The sequence below is a fragment of the Doryrhamphus excisus genome, linkage group LG19 (genome assembly GCF_037039965.1).
Source record: "Doryrhamphus excisus strain RoL-2023G ecotype Guam linkage group LG19, RoL_Dexc_Guam_v1.1, whole genome shotgun sequence".
NCBI classification, from domain to species: domain Eukaryota; kingdom Metazoa; phylum Chordata; class Actinopteri; order Syngnathiformes; family Syngnathidae; genus Doryrhamphus; species Doryrhamphus excisus.
In genome coordinates, this window is record NC_136375.1 from 15,647,501 (window position 1) to 15,672,018 (window position 24,518).

Consider the following 24,518-nt stretch of genomic DNA (forward strand, 5'->3'; position numbering starts at 1 on the left):
AGGAACCAACACCTTTACCAAGCCCGCCTCGATACACAAGCTCCTGACGGCCGCTGAAAAACACAAAGATCATATCTCGCATCGAAATTCATCATAGATGGGAGGGGGGGGGGTTATTATGACCTACCTTCCCGGGCCATTTCAGCCACCACCAGAGCAACCTGGCAGCTCAGACTGCTTTTATTCTTTAACACTTGAGCCAAAATAGGTAGGATCCCACTTTTAGAAATCTCAACAGCAACATCTTTCTCTGTGGAAGTCATGAGGAAATATTCAAGGATTACACATCAATAAAGCATACGTGAGCAGAAAAAAAACAAAACGTTACTGAGCTGCTGCTTCACGTCTTTCCTTGCCTGAATGTTTGCATTTCATGACATTTTTACAATGAAGGCCCCTTTAAGGCCCCTTTAAGGCCCCTTTAAGGCCCCTATAAGGCCCCTTTAAGGCCTCTATAAGCCCCCTTTAAGGCCCCTTTAAGGCCCCAAGTGTGGAAAAGCTTATAAAGCCATTTCTAAAGCTTTGGGACTCTAGCCAACCACAGTGAGAGCCAGTATCCCAGGCTTATATTGATTTTTTTTTCACTTCTAAGGGCCAGTGGCGTCATTAGGCCTATTTTAAAATGTTCTTAAGCCCCTCTAAATAATTTGATATTTTTTATAGATTTTTTTTCATTGATTTTTTTTTTTTTGTATTTTTTTTTTTTTTTACAAAAAAAAAATCTCTGACAAATTGTATATAATAGGGCAAAAGCAGGCTAATAAGCAAGCCAATAAGCAGGCTAATACTAGCCTACTGCTACTACTAGTAGTAGTAGTAGTAGTAATATTCATTCATTCATTTTCTACCGCTTATCCTCACGAGGGTCGCGGGGGGTGCTGGAGCCTATCCCAGCTGTCTTGGGGCAAGAGGGCAGCACCAGCCAATCACAGGGCACATATAGACAAACAACCATTCACACTCACATTCATACCTATGGACAATTTGGAGTGGCTAATTAACCTAGCATGTTTTTTTTTTTTTTTTTGGAATGTGGGAGGAAACATGGACTGACTTTTCTCCAAGAGTGCATCCAGTAATGTGTCCAAATGAGGTTTGAGCTCCTCTTCAATGAGGTCGGTGCTCACGCTGATAGCCTGCAGTGCATCAGTCAGCGAGTCTGTGCGAGACAAACATCAACAACAAAAGATAAAAAAAAAAAAAAAACATAACCTGACTTATTCATTCCAACAAAATATATTATGTAAATTATATAATAAAGAAATAGCTTAGGGGCGAGAGGCGGGGTACACCCTGGACTGGTGTCCAGCCAATCACAGGGCACATATAGACAAACAACCATTCACACTCACATTCATACCTATGGACAATTTGGAGTGGCTAATTAACCTAGCATGTTTTTTTTTTTTGGAATGTGGGAGGAAACCGGAGTACCCGGAGAAAACCCACGCATGCACGGGGGAGAACATGGCCGAGGGTGGAATTGAACCCTGGTCTCCTAGCTGTGAGGTTATCTGCGCGCTAACCACTCGACCGCCGTGCCGCCAAGTCAATGACTGAATAATAATCATAAATCAACAAATAAATGTATAACGGTGTTTCAGCTGCATTTCAATACAAGTTGTCCTGCTGGCGAATTGAATAAAGTAAGACACAGGAGAGTCCTAGATGCTAATCAGCTCAACTAATCCATTGTAAGTCCAATAAAAATAGCCCAGGCAGGAAGAAGCGTTGCTATTAAGATAATGCAGTACTACTGCATGTAGTACGCGTGCTGTTTGATTCCTAACGAGAAACATAATATTGGGTATGAAAGACTCACCAGTCTCTGTCGTGTCTTCCATTTTTTCTCCGGGTGTGTAGTTTATCGAGAGTGGATGTGGATGTGGATGTGGATGTGTCCACACGAGGAAGAGACCCAACCTTTTAAGTCGCTGTCTTTCTCGTTGGTTACTGGACTCTTTTTTTTCTTCTTTCTCGCTCTCTCAATCACATTAATTACATTAATCTCTTCTTCTCGCGTCCTCCCTTCCTCCTCCTCCTCCTCCTCGCTCCCACTGCCGCCCCCACTGTGGGGATTGTCCCAGCTTGAACTCATCGTAATGCTTCCTGTGAGCCCTGCTTTCCTTCCCAAGGCAAGACCACAGAGCTTCCAGTCCGGCGGTCCGGCAACGTGCACCCCTTTTGGACTCAAAGTACCTTAAGACTCTGTTAGATTCCGGGACTTCTTTGTTACCAAAGCCTTGTCCCCACGGTTCAGCTTAAGGTCCCTAAGTGGGCGTCACCTGGCTCAGGTAACCCACCAATCCAAACCGCTTTTACTTAAGGTTTCTGGTAGTCATCATGAAGAGGTTGAATTTTTACTTGGGCTTACCTAATCCTCAGATCCATCGCTCTAGACCTGACAGAAAGTTCTCTTGTTTGGGTTCCGCCCTCACCCGTGTCGAGACCGATTGACTCCTTAATAGCTTAATAGTGAGCCGCTACTATTTCTTTGTTTTAAACCTAAGAAAAAAATGTATGGGGAAGGACAAAGAAGCAAAAAAAATTACCACTTCCACACACAATGAGAGGACTTAACATATGCAGAAAGACTTTATTTGTTTTTGGCATTGTCCAGCAAAACAGCAGAGTTGAATATATGCTAAATACAAGTACTGCATGTTCAGTGAAGCAGCAAAGCAATCTTATTTTACTCCAATACTTTGCAAAAATCTGAGGCCACCGTTACAACATTGGTGGAATTGAAAATGAATTTATTGGCACTATATTAAGATATAAACTATAAACTATATTAAGAAAGAAGGAAGTGAACAAATGTAACAGTTAGTGATTGTAAAAGTACCAGATGGAGGGGTAGGATTTAATAAGCTTTGCTTCTTCCTACTCCTTTTGGACATATGGAACTGGGAACTGATTATTAATTTAATTTAATTTAATTTAATTTAATTTAATTTAATTTAATTTAATTTAATTTAATTTAATTTAATTTAATTTAATTTAATTTAATTTAATTTAATTTAATTTAATTTAATTTAATTTAATTTAATTTAATTTAATAAAAATTCCTTAAATGATATTAAAAAGCAGGAAGTGAACAAATGTAACAGTTAGTGATTGTAAAAGTACCAGATGGAGGGGTAGGATTCCTAGGATTCCTACTCCTTTTGGACATATGGAACTGGGAACTGATTATTAATTTAATTTAATTTAATTTAATTTAATTTAATTTAATTTAATTTAATTTAATTTAATTTAATTTAATTTAATTTAATTTAATTTAATTTAATTTAATTTAATTTAATTTAATTTAATTTAATTTAATTTAATTTAATTTAATTTAATTTAATTTAATTTAATTTAATTTAATTTAATTTAATTTAATTTAATTTAATTTAATTTAATTTAATTTAATTTAATTTAATTTAATTTAATTTAATTTAATTTAATTTAATTTAATTTAATTTAATTTAATTTAATTTAATTTAATTTAATTTAATTTAATTTAATTTAATTTAATTTAATTTAATTTAATTTAATTTAATTTAATTTAATTTAATTTAATTTAATTTAATTTAATTTAATTTAATTTAATTTAATTTAATTTAATTTAATTTAATTTAATTTAATTTAATTTAATTTAATTTAATTTAATTTAATTTAATTTAATTTAATTTAATTTAATTTAATTTAATTTAATTTAATTCTAAATGCTATTATGCTCATTATTAATGATTATGTGTTTAAAAAAGGCATGAGAAAGCGTGTTTAAGCAAAGTACAACTCAAGCTGATGGTGGACTAAGACATCGCAGTATTTAAAGCGCTAGCATTCTTACAGGACTTATTTCTCTACCTCTGATGCCATCTTAGCCTTGAACACCTTGCCCACCGCTTCAAGTATGCTTCCCTTGTTGTTAGCAATATTATAGGATGTCAGGCTCATCAACGCCTCGAATTCCTCCGACGAGTAAATCATTTGGTCGGTGGTGAACGATGACGCGCTGGTGCTCACGTTCACCTCGCCGGCTTTCATTTCCTCCTCCGTCTCACGCTTCACACCTGCGATCACATCAGAAAATAATAATAATTCCAAAAAATGATCAATGCTGGAAAGTTTTGAATTGTTTTCATTCGACCCAAACACAGACATGGATAAGAAATAAATAAATACTGGAATCTGTCAAACAAAAAGTATGTTGCCATAGTTGACAAGCTTTTAACTGTGTATCGTCACAAATGGACCTGACCTGCGGGGTCCCCCAGGGATCAATCCTGCGACCCCTATTGTTCAATCTGTACATGCTTCCTTTAGGCCAGCTAAAGTGAAATCCTTGTCTTTGGCCCACAGAAAGTGTCATTAGCCCCGTTGAGACGCTTTCTCTAAAACCATACCATCAGGTTAGAAACCTAGGGGTAATAATGGACTCTGATCTGGACTTGAACAGCCACATGAAATCAACCGCATCGGCAGCTTTGAACCACCCAAACATTGCCTAAAGATAGAGACTAGTCCATAGGGGGCTAAGCCACTCATGAGTAGTTATTGAGGAACTAGTGGAGAAGTCATTTGAGGAACTAATGGCTGAAGGCACATAAGAGAGTAGTTACATAGGAATTAATGAAGAAATCATGAGTAGTTACTGATGAACTAGTGAACTAATGAGGAAATAACCAAAGGCACAGTCATTTAGAGTAGTTACTGAGGAACTAGTGAGAAACTCATGAGTAGTTACTGAGGAACTAGTGGAGAAGTAATTTGAAGAACTAATAGCTGAAGGCACATACATTGAGAGTTGTTACATAGGAATTAATGAAGAAATCATGAGTAGTTACTGATGAACTAGTGAACTAATGAGGAAATAACCAAAGGCACAGTCATTTAGAGTAGTTAGGAGCTAATGAGGAACTCATGAGTAGTTACTGAGGAACTAGTGAGGAACTCATGAGTAGTCACTGAGGAACTAGTGAGGAACTCATGAGTAGTTACCGAGGAACTAGTGAAAAACAAAAAAAGGATCTAAAAGCCAAAAGGCACATACATTTAGAGTAGTTACTGAGGAACTAGTGAGGAATGCATGAGTAGTTACTGAGGAACTAGTGAGAAACTCATGAGTAGTTACCGAGGAACGAGTGAAAAACAAAAGAGGAACTAAAAGCCAAAAGGCACATACATTCAGAGTAGTTACTGAGGAACTAGTGAGGAACACATGAATACTTACTGAGGAACTAGTGAGGAATGCACGAGTAGTTACTGAGGAACTAGTGAGGAACGAATAAGTAGTTACTGAAGAACTAGTGAGGAACGCATGAGTAGTTACTGAGGAACTAGTGAGGAACTCATGAGTAGTTACCAAGGAACTAGTGAAAAACCAAAAAGGAACTAAAAACCAAAAGGCACATGCATTTAGAGTAGTTACTGAGGAACTAATGAGAAACTCATGAGTAGCTACCGAGGAACTGGTGAAAAACAAAAGAGGAACTAAAAGCCAGAAGGCACATACATTTAGAGTAGTTACTGAGGAACTAGTGAGGAACGAATAAGTAGTTACTGAAGAACTAGTGAGGAACGCATGAGTAGTTACTGAGGAACTAGTGAGGAACTCATGAGTAGTTACCGAGGAACTGGTGAAAAACAAAAGAGGAACTAAAAGCCAAAAGGCACATACATTCAGAGTAGTTACTGAGGAACTAGTGAGGAACGAATAAGTAGTTACTGAAGAACTAGTGAGGAACTCATGAGTAGTTACCAAGGAACTAGTGAAAAACCAAAGAGGAACTAAAAACCAAAAGGCACATGCATTTAGAGTAGTTACTGAGGAACTAATGAGAAACTCATGAGTAGTTACCGAGGAACTAGTGAAAAACCAAAAAGGAACTAAAAACCAAAAGGCACATGCATTTAGAGTAGTTACTGAGGAACTAATGAGAAACTCATGAGTAGTTACCGAGGAACTGGTGAAAAACAAAAGAGGAACTAAAAGCCAAAAGGCACATACATTCAGAGTAGTTACTGAGGAACTAGCGAGGAACGAATGAGTAGTTACTGAGGAACTAGTGAGGAACTCATGAGTAGTTACCGAGGAACTAGTGAAAAACCAAAGAGGAACTAAAAACCAAAAGGCACATGCATTTAGAGTAGTTACTGAGGAACTAATGAGAAACTCATGAGTAGTTACTGAGGAACTAGTGAGGAACTCATGAGTAGTTACCGAGGAACTATTGAAAAACCAAAGAGAAACTAAAACCAAACGTTTGGCGGTGGGGACGCGTATCCTTGGAGGGTAGCACAGACCTCTCCATGCAAACCAGAGGTGGTCTTAGTACATAAGATGTTTCACACAGTACACACGGTGTACTTCGTAGTCATTACACACACTACACACGGTGTACTTCATGGTCATTGAGTATTGTCGGGTCTGTATGCTGTCAAAGTACACACCTGGTTGTTTGAAGTGCTTGAATGAAATGTTGACAAGCGGGAAGAGAATGATTATTGGCGCCTTGGGATTCTCTTCATCCTCGAAGACGTAGACCTCCTTCTGAGGTTCTGAGTCCAGTCGGGCAAAATCCACACGAGGGAAGGCGAGCTTATGGTCCTCGCAGTACGTAGCTGTCTGCTTTATGGCCTGTTCAATGACATCATGACAATCATTTCTACTTTTTTATATTTGTTACTAAGATGTAACGGTACGTTCATTCTGTTTCCGATGTTTTGATATGGAACCTTAGATTTGGTGCAGTGTATTGGTTCAATTCCACCCTCGGCCATCTCTGTGTGGAGTTTGCATGTTCTTTTCTCCAGGTACTCCGGTTTCCTCCCCCATTCCAAAATCATGCTAGGTTAATTAGCCACTCCAAATTGTCCATAGGTATGAATGTGAGTGTGAATGGTTGTTTGTCTATATATGCCCTGTGATTGGCTGGCCACCAGTCCAGGGTGTACCCCGCCTCTCGCCCCAAGACAGCTGGGATAGGCTCCAGCATCCTTGTGACACTTGGAGGATAAGCGGTAGAACATGAATGAACGAATGAATGATTGATTCATGGATGCACGGTGTAAAAAGTGGTTAGCGCGCAGGCCTCACAGCTAGGAGACCCGAGTTCAATTCCACCCTCGGCCATCTCTGTGTGGAGTTTGCATGTTCTTTTCTCCAGGTACTCCGGTTTCCTCCCCCATTCCAAAATCATGCTAGGTTAATTAGCCACTCCAAATTGTCCATAGGTAAAATTGCGCAGCTAGGAGACCAGGGTTCAATTCCACCCTCGGCCATCTCTGTGTGGAGTTTGCATGTTCTTTTCTCCCGGTACTCCAGTTTCCTCCCCCATTCCAAAAACATGCTAGGTTAATTAGCCACTCCAAATTGTCCATAGGTATGAATGTGAGTGTGAATGGTTGTTTGTCTATATGTGCCCTGTGATTGGCCGGCCACCAGTCCAGGGTGTACCCGAATCTTGGCTATCATCAGTCCAGAATGACTTCCAGAAATGAGGCTGAACTGAGAGAGCTACCTCGTTAAGGCTGACATAATCAACTTAGCAGTTTTAGCTTTGCCATTTTCTTCCCTGATAAAATCCACAATGACGCCAACCGTGACCTTTGAAACGGAGGTACGTACCGAAGCACGATGATGGCGTACCGTTTACATCCATAGTTGTGAGCAGATCAGATGATTTTGACATTTACCATGAGGATGTCGTCTGGGTTCCAGGAATAATCAAGGCATATGATGATATCCACCTCTCGCTCTGGACGCAGGACGGGAGCAAGGCCAATATTAATAGCAAGAGCGGAATCAACAAGGTGCAAAGTGGAGTCGCGGGGCGTCAGGGTGTTGGGAAACGCATCAGGATGTGCTTCTATCAACAGAAAACACTCAGGTGGAAAATACATTCAGGCATTAATGACACAACTGATGATCATAGAAATGTGTTAGCTATTTACAGTGATGCCTTGGTTAACGTTCGCCCTGGTTAGCGCCTTTTTTGGTTAACATCCAACATCCGATTGGTGCAAACATTTTTGCAAAAAGATGATGTGCATGACAGTTGTATATTTATTTATTTTCAGTGTGTAAAACATTTTACATTATTTCTATGGGAAAATTTGTCTGTTTTGGTTTGAGTTGACCTCATCTAACGGATTAATAATGCTAACCAAGGCGCCAATGTATTTTTACATTTTGTTACATTTTTTGTTCTTTCAAACTTGCATTTTTTATTTACAATATATTATGACAAACTTTAGGGGCAAGCACTTGGCAGGGTGTGGCGAGTTTGATGCTCACTATCTGATCATCCGTCAGGGAGCAGCTAAAGACCCGGTTCCAACCCGCTGTACTCGAAAGTGTTGGCAAAATCTGGAGACGAGTACTATCTCAGTCCAGACACTATGTAGCACTTTTAGTGCAGGAGGAACTTTCGTTGTGTGCAGGGCTAAATCGAACTTGGGAGTGTAACCTCTGTGCCGAGCGCACAGACGAAGGGGTCGGCTGCACCTGCGGTTCAGAAGGCAGCGGATGCGGCTGGAAGGGCCCGGCAAAGGCGGGCAAACCTGATTTTCATTCAGGTTTTCAGTGAATAATGTGACAAGACTACAAATAAATACGTTGTGTGATACAAAAGGTGAGTTGTGGAAATCAGTTGTGGTAAAAACAATCATATTGGCTTTGTTTGACAGCGTCATGGAGTGCCTACCTTTCCAGGCTTTGAAGTTGGCGTGTGTGTTGTACTTTGAGTGCAGGAAGAGACCATGCATGAAATTGTAAACTGTAGAAACAACTGGGCGGTTCCTCAAGAAATCGTTGATGATTTTGGAGACGTCTGTGGACTGATCTACAAGGCGTGTATCAACAGTGGAAGGTTCACCGTCACTTTCTGTCAGAGAGAGGTAAAAAAGAGAAGGTCAGCAGCACTTGACTGGAACCTGAAGTCATGTTTACCAACAACTTGTTCCGCTCATGAAGGATGGTTACACAGACACGCTTGACTGACTGGTGGAGAAGTCATTGAGAGTAGTTACATAGGAATTAATGAAGAAATCATGAGTAGTTATTGATGAACTAGTGAACTAATGAGGAAATAACCAAAGGCACAATCATTTAGAGTAGTTAGGAACTAGTGAGGAACTCATGAGTAGTTACCGAGGAACTAGTGAAAAACAAAAGAGGAACTAAAATCCAAAAGGCACATACATTTGGAGTAGTTACTGAGGAACGAGTGAGGAACTCATGAGTAGTTACCGAAGAACTAGTGAGGAACTCATGAGTAGTTACTGAGGAACTAGTGGAGAAGTAATTTGAGAAAGTAATGACTAAAGGCACATAAATTGAGAGTAGTTACATAGGAATTAATGAAGAAATCATGAGTAGTTACTGATGAACTAGTGAACTAATGAGGAAACAACCAAAGGCACAATCATTTAGAGTAGTTAGGAACTAATGAGGAACTCATGAGTAGTTACTGAGGAACTACTGAACAACAAAAGAGGAACCAAAAACCAAAAGGCACATGCATTTAGAGTAGTTACTGAGGAACTAGTGAAGAACTTGTGAGTAGTTACTGAGGAACTAATGAGAAACTCATGAGTAGTTACCGAGGAACTAGTGAAAAACCAAAGAGGAAATAAAAACCAAAAGGCCCATACATTTAGAGTAGTTGCTGAGGAACTAGTGAAAAACAAAAGAGGAACTAAAAACCAAAAGGCACATGCATTTAGAGTAGTTACTGAGCAACTAGTGAGGAACTCATGAGTAGTTACTGAGGAACTAGTGAAAAACAAAAGAGGAACTAAAAACCAAAAGGCCCATACATTTAGAGTAGTTACTGTCGAACTAGTGAGGAACTCATGAGTAGTTACCGAGGAACTAGTGAAAAACAAAAGAGGAAGTAAAAACCAAAAGGCCCATACATTTAGAGTAGTTACTGAGGAACTAGTGAGGAACTCATGAGTAGTTACCGAGGAACTAGTGAAAAACAAAGAGGAAGTAAAAACCAAAAGGCCCATACATTTAGAGTAGTTACTGAGGAACTAGTGAGGAACTCATGAGTAGCTACTGAGGAACTAGTGAGGAACGCATGAGTAGTTACTGAGGAACTAGTGAAAAACAAAAGAGGAACTAAAAACCAAAAGGCACATGCATTTAGAGTAGTTACTGAGGAACTAATGAGAAACCCATGAGTAGTTACCGAAGAACTAGTGAAAAAACAAAGAGGAAATAAAAACCAAAAGGCCCATACATTTAGAGTAGTTACTGAGGAACTAGTGAGGAACTCATGAGTAGTTACTGAGGAACTAGTGAAAAACAAAAGAGGAACTAAAAACCAAAGGGCACATGCATTTAGAGTAGTTACTGAGGAACTAATGAGAAACTCATGAGTAGTTTCCAAAGAGGAAGTAAAAACCAAAAGGCCCATACATTTAGAGTAGTTACTGAGGAACTAGTGAGGAAGTGAAAAGGCAGCCTTACCTGTGTTGCTGACCTCGGGTCCAAACCAGGCCTCCCAGTTATGGTCCGGGTGAGGGTCTTGCATTAATATTTGAGCCACGTTGACAGAAAAGAAGCTGCTCCAGATGCCTAAATGATGGAGAATTGTAGAAGAACTTCTTCCGCGTCATGGCGCAGTAAGCTAACAGCAGGAAAACAATATTCTTACCAATCAGATAAGGGATGCGGACTTCTGGGAGTTTTTTGATGGGATGACCGAGGAGGAACTGACTGCCAAAGTCTTCAGTGTTGACGTATATCCCGTACTTTTGGAAGCCAACCTCATAAGGCGTGAACTCACACCACTCTGATTGTTTTGGATTCAAAATGGAACATGGTAAGTTGCATTTTACAGCGTTGGGCTAGATCATCAATACAGGAGGTCCTCCCTTCCATGGACCACCTATGGAAAACCATTCGCAATTGTCCTCCATTGGAGGTTGGTATAAAAGAGGCATCTTAAAGGGGAACTGCATTTTGGGGTATTTTTGTCAACTGTGCTATATATATCACTATATTGACACTTACTATGGTACCCATTATGGCATTGGATGCTCATATCACCTCCTACTTCGGTACGGGACAAAAAATACAAAAAAAATAAAATTTAAAAAAATGTAAAAAAAATTAAAAATTTATTTTTTTTTTAAAAATCAATAAAAATTAATAAAATAAATGAATGAATAAATAAATAAAATTAATTTGCTAAATCCAAGGATGAAGAGTCTTGAACCAGTCATGATGTGCTATATATATCACTATATTGACACTTACTATGGTACCCATTATGGCATTGGATGCTCATATCACCTCCTACTTCGGTACGGGACAAAAAATACAAAAAAAATAAAATTTAAAAAAATATAAAAAAATTAAAATTAATAAAAAAAAATCAATAAAAATTAATAAAATAAATGAATGAATAAATAAATAAAATTAATTTGCTAAATCCAAGGAAGAAGAGTCTTGAACCAGTCATGATGTGCTATATATATCACTATATTGACACTTACTATGGTACCCATTATGGCATTGGATGCTCATATCACCTCCTACTTCGGTACGTGACAAAAAATTTAAAAAAATTAAAAATTAAAAATTTTTTTTTTTAAACCAGTCATGATGTGCTATATATATCACTATATTGACACTTACTATGGTTCCCATTATGGCATTGTAAAATAAAATAAAAATAAAATTAATCAAAATTAATCAAATTAAATAAATAAAATTTTTTAAATTATATTAAGAAAGCAGGAAGTGAACAAATGTAACAGTTAGTGATTGTAAAAGTACCAGATGGAGGGGTAGGATTTAATAAGCTTTGCTTCTTCCTACTCCTTTTGGACATGTGGAACTGGGAACTGATTATGGGATGCATTCAATTGTAATCTGATGCATGTTGAAATGAAATTAAACCATTACCATTACCATTACCATTACCATTACCATTACCATTACCATTACCATTACCATTACCATTACCATTACCATTACAATTACCATTACAATTACCATTACAATTACCATTACAATTACCATTACATTGTTGACATTCATCAACTGCTCTTAACATTTTGATCAGGAGTGTATTCCTCTAGTTGAAATATGAAGTATTGTTCATTTATGATATTCATGTATGAAAGAGGAGGACCGTCTGTACTTTACGTAGAAAAAAATTGTCCGAAAAGAGTTTTTTTTTTTTTTTACCAGCTTCAGACTCACAGCCTGCCTTGTCCTTCATATTGACAGCCGTGTATACGGGTAAGGGGTTTTGGCCTTCATGTACTGCCCCTCGCTGGTCAGAGAGGGTACTGCTCAATTTCTGCAAAGGTCCAACCCACATTAAGATGATCGTTGATGAGCATATAAATATGAAGCGGCGAGTGGCTTACCTTCCCAAAGACAGCTTGTTCATATATGAGGGCAGCCATGTCGGTTTGAGATGGGATGTGCCCTTCGTTTATTTTTTCTTCTATCTCTTGGCTGTAATATTGCAGTTTCTCCGACGTGAAGAGACTGGCGAAGTCCTTACCGATCTCTTTCTTGATTTGAGTGACGGTTCCATCTATGCTGCGTTGGGACCAGTGTGATCCTTGATACAATGCAGACATAGCCCTGTTCAACAAATTCAAGAAACTCAAATCTAAGATTTCGAGTATAAAGTCGCAAATCTTTGAGAAAGTTGTAATATTAACTTGGGCAAAGGTCACATAAGTCGCCCCTTTTCATAGCTGTCCCAGGCAATGCCTGTTAGGAATGGGAGAATAAAGCCATAAATGTATGACCTTCTTATCAAAAAACTAGTAACACTACAAGAACAAAGTAGTACATTTAAGATGAAAAAATGGTAATTTGATGTAACAGGTATTGCCGTATGACCTTTGACCTTTGACCAACTGGCTTGTGAATAAAGCCTTACTAAGTGACTTACCAAGTGGATCCAGACACTCCCGTGATGTAGGAGACAATGTCCAGGATATTTAAGTCCTTCAGGCTCTTCAAACTACCAAGCAGTCCTGTCATTGCTCTGGTTCCTCCTCCAGAACCCACCAGAGCGATAGTTGGCACCTACACAAAGACGCAAATGTATTCTTTTTAAGTCCAAACCTTTTCTAATTTGGCTGTCTGGGGCTGCAAGGTGGTCGAGTGTTAAGCGCGCAGCTAGGAGACCAGGGTTCAATTCCACCCTCGGCCATCTCTGTGTGGAGTTTGCATGCGTGGGTTTTCTCCGGGTACTCCGGTTTCCACCCACATTCCAAAAAAACATGCTAGGTTAATTAGCCACTCCAAATTGTCCATAGGTATGAATGTGAGTGTGAATGGTTGTTTGTCTATATGTGCCCTGTGATTGGCTGGCCACCAGTCCAGGGCGTACAATGAAGTTGTTGTTTCACTTTGAGTTTTGGAAATAATGTCGACATGAAAATAATATATTATAATAAAAATAATGTCATTTGTCACAAAAAATATATAAATAATCATAATATATTTTATAATAATATAAAATATTATTTAAATATTTTTAAAATATTGAAATAAATGTATAATATATATTATAAAATATAAGTAGACCCTGAGAGGAGTTAAGGGAATTTCATTCAAGGGAACATATTGGAATATGCTGGGATGGCAAGGCGCTGTCGAGGGTCTGCTCTGGGACCCTGAAGGTAGCACCCTGACCATCATATCGGGCGTCATGATCTAGTTGTTGTGTCGGTACCTTGTTGGGTGATGGCGGAGAGTCCAGACCAAAAAGATTTTGCATATTTTGCCCCACAATAAGCTTCCTCTTCTTCAGATATTCTTTCTCTTGCTCCGGGATGTCAAAATCCATACGCACTGCCAGAGGGTTGTCCACACTGTCGAGGTAAAAACAAAATGGTTGGAGTCCGTAAAAAGACGTTTTTTTTCTTAAACAACAAGCTTGAATGAAAAAAAACCTATTCAGCTATTTAAAACAATTTAAAAGTTTTCCCATAACGCAAGGAATCTGAGCAAAGCATTCATTTGTACGCTGCGATGACATCAGCCTCCCTCTGGGCTCCTCTGGCTCATTCTGGCGGACAGAGACAGCATTGCCGCGCACTCCATCATTTTCCATGTTGCTTGTCCTCCAATGAAATGCCTTGCTCAAACAAAATCCATCATTGGAAAAATTTTTTTTCCATTTTAAACTCGTTTTATATATTTTTGAGATATTAGAAATTTAGTAAAAAACACAATATGCCATTTAATGATGTGGACACATGTGGCTTGTACAATGGTGCAGGTTTGACACCAGAATTGAAAGTAATACCTTCCAAAAAAGTGGGCCAAAAACCAAATGGCACGAAATCCAAAGCTATTTTTCCCCAAACAAATAATGCAACTCCAAACCCAGACACCTAAAAATATTAACAAAAATACACTTTATGGAAAATATGGACTGTATTGGATTTGTGTGTTACTGCATTGGGGATATAATAGTAGTAGGATCTTTACCTTTCATGTGTCTCAATATTTAAGTCCACTGTGTCCTGTGGGAGCAAAGAAAAACATCATTGTCATACCTATGGACAATTTGGAGTGGCTAATTAACCTAGCATGTTTTTGGAATGTTGGAGGAAACCGGAGTACCCGGAGAAAACCCACGCATGCACGGGGAGAACATGCAAACACAGAGATGCAAACACCCAGAGGGTGGAATCGAACCCTTGTTCTCCTAGCTGTGAGGTCTGCGTGCTAACCACTTGAACGCCGTGCCGCTGTGACAGGTCAATAACACTCAATAAATATACGTAATAAATATTTTACAATAATTTTTAAATCATTTTTAAAATAATATTCTCTCCAGATTTTGCACAACCTCCATTGAGCCTTTTTTATTTATGAATAAAATATTATTATTTTTATTATATCATTAAAATATTATTAATTATTATATAAATATATATTATTAATATATAATATTATATAAATATTACTAATTAATATAATTATTAATTAATTTATTAATATAAATATAATCAAATTATTAATATAATATTATATTAATTAATATATTAATTTTAATTATATTATTAATATTACATTTTGATTCCATATGCTGCTCCTTGTGTCCTTTATAATTGCCCCTCAGGGGTAAATAAAGTGTTTTGAATTGAATTTGCAAAAATTAATCATATTTTTTATGACCCACACTTTGGGCATGACTGGTCCATATGATTCATATTTGCTTCTTACCTGATCAATGAGCAGGGACACGTTGCCAGTGTGTTCTGGTGGAAGCGGCTGAAGCCTCACTGAACCTTCGGTCACCGTAAGGTCATCAGCCTGAAAAATGTACGCACAAAAATATGCAGAATATCATATGAATGGTCCGGATATGACATAATCACAGTCATATGATTGAATTTGAAACCTTCACAAGATGTTTTTGATTACCCGGACACGTTTTAAAACGAACCTTAGATGATCTGTCCAAGTCAAAGGAGAAAAAAAAAGCTGAAACTCACAACCACTGCAAGTTCCGTGGCCAAGTCTCTGTTCACGTAGAAACGCAGCTTGGTGACCTCCTTCGTCAACAGGCGCTGATTTTCAGGACTGGCACCCTTTAGCGTTATCACTTTGCCCAGGAAATCTGGAAAAAAATTGTACAATTAAATAATATTAAGGCTATACTATATAAATATATATATATATACACAAATAAATCTACATATAAATACAACATATTTTATTGCAATATTATTTTTTTTATTAGAAGGTGATAAACAGGTTTTCTATGCTTAATATATCTTATTGTCTCTTCTTGTGTGTACTATATTAGCTAATAGGAGTGTAAAGGTGACTATAGGGGTGTCATTTCATGTCTGGAGGGCTCTAATAATGTTACAAAGTGTATTTAGAATGTTCCAAACGTGTTATTTCTTCTTGCTATGTCTACTATATTGTTAATTGAAGTGTAAATGCGACTATATGGGTGTTATTTCATGTCTAGAGGGCTCTAATAATGTTAAAAAGCTTATTTAGGTGGTGGTAAACAGTTTTTATGTGTCTATATGTTTTATTTTGTGATATTATGTCTACTATATTGGGTAATTGAAGTGTAAAGGTGACTATAGGGGTGTTATTTCATGTCTAGAGGGCTCTAATAATGTTAAAAAGTGTATTTAGAAGGTGGTAAACAGGTTTTCTATGCTTAATATATCTTATTGTCTCTTCTTGTGTGTACTATATTAGCTAATAGGAGTGTAAATAGGAGTGTAACGGTGACTATAGGGGTGTTATTTCATGTCTAGAGGACTCTAATAATGTTAAAAAGCTTATTTAGGTGGTGGTAAACAGGTTTTGTGTGTCTATATGTCTTATTTTGTCATATTATGTCTACTATATTGGTAATAGGAGGTAACTATAGAGGTAATATTTCATACTAGAGGGTTCTAATGATAAAAAAAAGTGTATTCAGGAGGTTGTAAACAGGTTTTGTATGCAAGGAATGCTATCAGGTCAGGTGTGGAACTAATGAACCCCCCTTGGGATGAGTGTATATTATACACCCCCGGCTTTAGTGACACCCTACATGTAAACAAAGTAGCATCCAGTGTACAATACCATAATTGTTTAGTAGCTTGTCAACACTGACGTCCAAAACAGAGAATGGAGCAGCCTGGAGGAAAGATAGATAAGGTCACTTGGTATGCATAAACAATATACTAAAAACTATAAAGGGGCCCAATCCTGACATTTTTCAGACCTACAGTACAGTGTGAGAAAGTGTTTACACCATTCCGGATTTATTGTATTTTGCAGGGTTTATTTTTTTTAAATGAGCAGGATAGGACTCCGCCCTTGTACAATGACCACAATACACGCGCACTAGGGGTGTACCATACAGTATTTATGGATGTTCCTTACCAGAAGGACTCCATTGGTGACATATTCACCAGGGGGTTCCTCACTTGAAATAAAGGAAGGAACTTTGTCAAATACTGCATTTCTCAACACTGATATTTGAAGAAAAAGTGCCATGAAATGTGAGTCTGTCACCTCTGGATCATCTCAAGCTCTATTAAAATGTGGTCTGCTGTCTGGGGGAAAAAAACAACATGAAGAGCATGGCAATGAAATGCAGCAATGACAAGCACACGGTACATGTCTGATCATATGCTAGTACGCCAGTGGTCGGTCGAGGCCAGTCACGTTAACCAAGACCCGAGCATCCATCCATCCATATATCCATATATCCATATATACCATATATTGGTAATAGGCGTGCAAAGATGACTATAGGGATGTTATTTTATTCTAGAGGACTCTAATAATGTTAAAAAGCTTATTTAGATGGTGGTAAACAGGTTTTATGCGTCTATATGTCTTATTTTGTCATATTATGTCAATTATATTGGTAATAGGAGTGTAAAAATGACTATAGGGGTGTTATTTCATGTCTAGAGGACTCTATTAATGTTAAAAAGCTTATTTAGATGGTGGTAAACAGGTTTTATGTGTCTATATGTCTTATTTTGTCATATTATGTCTACTATATTGGTAATAGGCATGTAAAGATGACTATAGGGATGTTATTTCCTGTCTCGAGGACTCTAGTAATGTTAAAAAGCTTATTTAGATGGTGCTAAACAGGTTTTATGGGTCTATATGTCTTATTTTGTCATATTATGTCTACTATATTGGGTAATAGGAGTGTAAAGATGACTATAGGGATGTTATTTCATGTCTAGAGGACTCTAATAATGTTAAAAAGCTTATTTAGATGGTGGTAAACAGGTTTTATGGGTCTATATGTCTTATTTTGTCATATTATGTCAATTATATTGGTAATAGGTGTGTAAAATGACTATAGGGGTGTTATTTCATGTCTAGAGGACTCTATTAATGTTAAAAAGCTTATTTAGATGGTGGTAAACAGGTTTTATGTGTCTATATGTCTTATTTTGTCATATTATGTCTACTATATTGGTAATAGGCGTGTAAAGATGACTATAGGGATGTTATTTCCTGTCTCGAGGACTCTAGTAATGTTAAAAAGCTTATTTAGATGGTGCTAAACAGGTTTTATGGGTCTATATGTCTTATTTTGTCATATTATGTCTACTATATTGGGTAATAGGAGTGTAAAGATGACTATAGGGATGTTATTTCATGTCTAGAGGACTCTAATAATGTTAAAAAGCTTATTTAGATGGTGGTAAACAGGTTTTATGCGTCTATATGTCTTATTTTGTCATATTATGTCAATTATATTGGTAATAGGTGTGTAAAAATGACTATAGGGGTGTTATTTCATGTCTAGAGGACGCTATTAATGTTAAAAAGCTTATTTAGATGGTGGTAAACAGGTTTTATGTGTCTATATGTCTTATTTTGTCATATTATGTCTACTATATTGGTAATAGGAGTGTAAAGATGACTATAGGGATGTTATTTTATGTCTAGAGGACTCTAATAATGTTAAAAAGCTTATTTAGATGGTGGTAAACAGGTTTTATGCGTCTATATGTCTTATTTTGTCATATTATGTCAATTATATTGGTAATAGGTGTGTAAAAATGACTATAGGGGTGTTATTTCATGTCTAGAGGACTCTATTAATGTTAAAAAGCTTATTTAGATGGTGGTAAACAGGTTTTATGTGTCTATATGTCTTATTTTGTCATATTATGTCTACTATATTGGTAATAGGCGTGTAAAGATGACTATAGGGATGTTATTTTATTCTAGAGGACTCTAATAATGTTAAAAAGCTTAATTAGATGGTGCTAAACAGGTTTTATGGGTCTATATGTCTTATTTTGTCATATTATGTCTACTATATTGGTAATAGGAGTGTAAAGGTGACTATAGGGGTGTTATTTTCTGTAGCGCCTAACCCATTTTATTCCTTGTTCCTACCTTGGGATCTAAAGCGAACGTCATGGCTTCCTTCTTCCCTAATGAGAGATTGCCAAGGTCAAAGAGGACACTTGAAATCAGGTCATCAGATGAAACAGGGTCCCGGTCATGTAGGTTGATCTCCAAAACGTTCTGCAGAAGCAAAGGACATTTTGACTTTGCTGTGCAGGACAAAAGGTTTTGTTGATGCAGGAAATGCTAGGAATTTATTTGGGTTGATGCCTTACTTTCAGATGGGAGGGGACCCTGAAGCTGAACGTTTGATTCCACTCTGGGTTGTCACTATTGTGGATGATGGCCGTGTTGTATTCACTTGCTGCTGCCGTCGGCAGAGAAAGCGACACGTAGCAATCTGATTCTGAAACTGGGAGACACGGAGGAAACATCACAGGGCAGTCATCAATTCACTGCTTCCACACATGAAAACATGGAAAACCTGACTACTTTCCAAGTACACTTTTTAACGTGATTAGAGCCCTCTCCACATGAAATAACACCCCTATAGTCATCTTTACACTCCTATTAGCCACAGAAAATAAGACATAATATAGAGCGACGCATGTTTGCATTGGGGGAGTTCCTCGTTGTTTTTTTTTCTACTTCTGCTTTCTGCGTAGTACTTCCTGCTGTGGCTATTGTCTCATCAAACGCTGACTTTCTTATATGGGCGTGCCTGGGTACAAGCTGTTAGTAGCTGCACAAGCTGAGTGGGACCAATCACAGTGGAGTGGGTGAGCCACGGGTCGCCACGGGTTTTCCCCATTTGTGAATAATGGCTCTCACTGTGGTTAGCTGGTGTCCTAAAGTTTTAGAGAGAGCTTTATAACCTTTTTCAGACTGATATATTTCTAATAACTATAATATTTCTAATAACTGTTTTTGGAATGGGGGAGGAAACCGGACTACCCGGAGAACATGCAAACTCCACACAAAGATGGCCGAGGGTGGGATCGAACTCGGGTCTCCCAGCTGTGAGGCCTGCTAGCAGGCTTTTAAGTTTAAAATTGCTTTGGAATTGCCTGCCATGACGTCCTTGTCACCACAACGTGAGGTCATTCCAATGGGCGTGGTCTCTTATGGGTTCACTATAAACTTCGATGGTAAATTGTAGTTTTCCTTATTTTGGATTTATTTAGATTCCACAAACCAAATCCATGAGCGGGAAGCTGCACTTACAGAAGTCGTTGGACGTGTGTATTTTGGCTGCTACTATGGTCACATTTAACTTCCAGTAGGAAACCATTTCCTTCTGTTGGAGGGAGGAAAAAGGAAAGAGACGACATTAGAATTCCATAAATAAAAAATGTTATTTGGTTCAATCCGAGCATATCTTACCCCCAAATTTGCCACTCTGAGTTGACTGGTTTCCGGATGACTAAAGAATAGAAAACACAAAATGTTAAATAAACAGGCAACATCTTCCTAAAAAAAATACATCTAAAAAAAAGACGTAATACTACCTCTCCTGCAGCTCAAAGGCGATCCAAAGTTTACCCTTCAGCATTAGAAATATAAAGAAAGAGCATATGATGTCATTTATATCAATATCAAAATATCATTATGTCCTATTTATACAGTAGCAATATATTGCTGGTGATGGTGGACATGTGATGGTGGACATGTGATGGTGGACATGTGATGGTGGACATGTGATGATACATGTGATGATACATGTGATGATACATGTGATGATACATGTGATGGTGGACATGTGATGGTGGACAAGTGATGGTGGACAGGTGATGGTGGACATGTGATAATGGACATGTGATGGTGGACGTGTGATGGTGGACAAGTGATGGTGGACATGTGATGGTGGACAAGTGATGGTGGACAGGTGATGGTGGACATGTGATGGTGGACATGTGATGGTGGACAGGTGATGGTACATGTGATGGTACATGTGATGGTACATGTGATGGTGGACGTGTGATGGTGGACATGTGATGGTGGACATGTGATGGTGGACAGGTGATAGTGGACATGTGATAATGGACATGTGATGGTGGACATGTGATGGTGGACATGTGATGATACATGTGATGATACATGTGATGGTGGACAGGTGATGGTGGACATGTGATGGTGGACAGGTGATGGTGGACATGTGATGGTGGACAGGTGATGGTGGACATGTGATGGTGGACAAGTGATGGTGGACATGTGATGGTGGACAAGTGATGGTGGACAGGTGATGGTGGACATGTGATGGTGGACATGTGATGGTGGACATGTGATGGTGGACGTGTGATGGCGGACATGTGATGGTGGACATGTGATGGTGGACAGGTGATAGTGGACATGTGATAATGGACATGTGATGGTGGACATGTGATGGTGGACATGTGATGATACATGTGATGATACATGTGATGATACATGTGATAGTGGACATGTGATGGTGGACAGGTGATGGTGGACATGTGATGGTGGACATGTGATGGTGGACATGTGATGGTGGACATGTGATGGTGGACATGTGATGGTACATGTGATAGTGGACAAAGGATGGTGGACAGGTGATGGTGGACATGTGATGGTGGACATGTGATGGTGGACATGTGATGGTGGACATGTGATGGTGGACATGTGATGGTGGACATGTGATAGTGGACAAATGATGGTGGACAGGTGATGGTGGACATGTGATGGTGGACATGTGATGGTGGACATGTGATGGTGGACAGGTGATGGTGGACAGGTGATGGTGGACATGTGATGGTGGACAGGTGATGGTGGACATGTGATGGTACATGTGATAGTGGACAAGTGATGGTGGACATGTGATGGTGGACAAGTGATGGTGGACATGTGATGGTGGACATGTGATGGTGGACAGGTGATGGTGGACATGTGATGGTACATGTGATAGTGGACAAATGATGGTGGACAGGTGATGGTGGACATGTGATGGTGGACATGTGATGGTGGACATGTGATGGTGGACATGTGATGGTGGACATGTGATGGTGGACAGGTTACCTGACGCTGGATGGGAAATTCTTTGAGCTCCTTCTTCCCCACTGGCAGAGTACTGACATCGAACATGATTGTTTGAATCACGTCATCCCATATGATGTCCTCGTCACACAGCTTTATCTGTAGAGTACTCTGGGAACATACAGTGGTAGTATTAACTGCTGGGTAAAACTTTGAAAACTTGAAATACTACCGTCTTGAGATAATTTACATGTCAAGTTCTGGAAGTGGCTGAAGCACGTACGTTTAGAGTACTTACTGAAAAACTAGTGAAGAACTAGTGAGGAACATCAAGCCAGGACCCACCACAGGCCCCACCCGGCCCATCATGGCAACAGGTCCTACCCGCCCAACCCCCCAGGAATGGCCCCCGGCAATCCCAAATCAGCCCCCCCCCCCCCCCCCCCAACAGAGATCGCACCAGCCACGCCACCCCCAGACCATCAAGAGCCACAGACCAGCCACACGCCTGGAGTCAGCCCCCGACAGCCGCCAGAACAGCAGGGACTGTGCCCCCGCAATGAGCGACACCACCGTGACCACAGGAGAACCGGGACCAGCACAACCACGCCCCCAAGGCACGCAAGCCAAAAACACCAAGGCGGGGCCCACGAGAAGACCGTCACCCCAACGGACGAAAAAAGCGAATGTCCTCCAGCCATGGCGGACACCGTAGAGACGGGAAGACGGCCACCAGACACGGGGGACCGCGCCAAAACCCCCGGCCAAGCCCACCACACCGCCCTAAAGCAAGCAACCCCCATCATTCCCAGCCAGTGCTGCGTGGAGTACCACACCGTGCGCCCCGGAACCCGCCCCCCGCTTCAGAGGTCTCACCTTCAGGTTCCCATAGAGCTTGAACTCAAAACTTTCGTTCCACTCGGGGTCGTTGCTGTTGGGTATGGTATTTGTCTTGAAAACTGTAGCAGGTGGAAAAGTCAGCGTGACGTAGCAATCATCTTTTGACCCTGAAGTGTACAAAACAGATAGGAAACAATCAAATATGTGCTGCTAATCCTTTGAACTTTGAACCCTGCTGCTTATACTGCGCCACAGCTAATTTATGACTAAATTCTAATCTCCTTTACTTCAGAATTAATACCAAATATTTAAATAATAAACAGTTTGACTCATGGTATCACCTGAGTAAAAAAACATTATGCTCATCACACAGCAGCTTAACACTTAAAAGGTACCAATATGAGTTTAGATTTAAAAAAAAAAACACTATTTCAAAGAGCATAGCATTCATTGGCGCCTGCCAAGTGCAATTATGTCCTTTGGCTCCCTCTGGGAGACAGAGTGAGAACTGCACCGCCTCATCCATCCATTTTCTATGCTGCTTGTTCTCCAATGAAATATGATATATATAAAAATATATATATATGATAGGAAAACCTTAAATGTTTTTTCCCCATTTTAAACTCGCATTTGTACATGTTTATGTATTTCTTAGGTATACTTTTTGAGTGTTGAGTTGCTGTGTGATGATTTTACTGTTATATTGAGCGGACTGTTATATTGCGTAATGATCTCCTGTGATGTCCAACGGGTTGACAAGCCCATTGTGATTTTTTTTTTTTTCATAGCTCTTTGGCGCCATCTTGCGTGATGTGTAATGCTTTGCCAAACCACAAGGGGGCGCTGATAAAAAAAAAAGCTTATTAGTATCAACTTCATTCTTTGCTCTTTCCCCCATTTTTGCTGCTGTTTGTCAAATATTTCAACTTAAATAATCTTTGTTAAAAAAAACAACCGCGATATTATAACATTATTTCCATAATATTGTTTTTTTTTTCTCAAAAAATTTTAACTTTATTTTGTTTGATTTTTTTTCTCATATTACGACATGAATTCTTCTTTAATATTTAAACCATACGACACTGAAATGACCTTGCAACCAGCCCAGGGTGTACCCCGCCTCTCACCCGAAGTCATCTGGGATAGGCTCCAGCATACCCAGCCGATCCTAATGAGGATAAGCGGATGTACGGACACTAAATTTAGTTTTCATAGTTATATATTTATTATCATATAATTGCAACTTCTTTCCCGTTAGAATAACTCATTTTTGTCTTAATATTTTTTCTTTATTTTTGTTTTTAAAAAAATACATTTGTAATTTTCCAACTTTTTCAACTTTCTTCTTAGAAAGTTTCTTCTCGTAATTTTGACCAAAAATGACAACTTTAGTTGGTTTCTTTCTGATAATATTTCAAAGGAATAACTTGTTGGCAAGTGATGAGTTCAAGTAAAGAGCTTTTTATAGGAAAGTATTACGCCACCTTTATGGGTCAACATGCAAATGAAGTCACGCTAATAAATAGAGAAAAGTAAGACATACAAAAGTCAGTGGGGCAAATGTTTTCTGCCCTGATGATGGTGACGCTCAACGTCCAGCAGCCTGCAGCCTCATTCTGCAAAATCAAGATGCTCACTAAACATGAGAATAGTAGCTTGAAGTAACAGTTGCACTTTTTCTTCAGTGCATTGGCAGGAAAAAACATAAACACACAAAAAAAGTATGATTTCAGTATCATAACCAAATAGCATGAAAGGTGTTTGACGCTAGTCAAGTCTGATGAGACCGTTTGGAAAACAAGCAAGAACATGAACCTATCATGACTTTTAGCTCAATTAGGAAACTTACCGCCGCCAT

At 38.8% G+C, this 24,518-nt stretch overlaps 2 protein-coding genes across 4 annotated transcripts in view; both read right to left on the reverse strand.

Moving 5' to 3' along the window:
• The window catches only part of LOC131107029 (rap1 GTPase-GDP dissociation stimulator 1), an 11,647-nt gene extending 9,590 nt beyond the window's left edge, over positions 1–2,057 (reverse strand). For 2 of the 3 annotated variants that reach the window (XM_078799035.1, XM_058056659.2), the window contains exons 1-4: positions 1,823–2,057; positions 1,055–1,159; positions 128–250; positions 1–53 (exon numbers count right to left, since the gene is read on the reverse strand). The exon at positions 1–53 is cut by the window's left edge and continues 73 nt beyond it. In XM_078799035.1, the coding sequence (XP_078655161.1) occupies positions 1–53; positions 128–250; positions 1,055–1,159; positions 1,823–1,844 (303 nt within the window). In that variant the 5' untranslated portion in view covers positions 1,845–2,057. The remainder of the gene's footprint in view (positions 54–127; positions 251–1,054; positions 1,160–1,822) is intronic. The other variant, XM_058056660.2, reaches the window with a different exon arrangement.
• Positions 2,058–3,843: 1,786 nt separating this feature from the next.
• Positions 3,844–24,518, reverse strand: pla2g4f.1 (phospholipase A2, group IVF, tandem duplicate 1). The gene is made up of 25 exons (XM_078799258.1): positions 24,510–24,518; positions 24,204–24,276; positions 22,697–22,827; positions 21,863–21,991; positions 20,341–20,375; positions 20,216–20,255; positions 20,057–20,135; positions 19,108–19,244; positions 18,881–19,012; positions 17,018–17,058; positions 16,886–16,928; positions 16,583–16,637; positions 15,484–15,608; positions 15,212–15,301; positions 14,471–14,505; positions 13,710–13,848; positions 12,921–13,057; positions 12,382–12,604; positions 12,197–12,311; positions 10,656–10,793; positions 10,469–10,576; positions 8,697–8,876; positions 7,687–7,859; positions 6,442–6,628; positions 3,844–4,061 (listed from the first exon to the last, which is right to left on the reverse strand). Exons 1-25 carry the CDS (start codon positions 24,516–24,518, stop codon positions 3,844–3,846), a joined length of 2,772 nt encoding a protein of 923 aa, XP_078655384.1.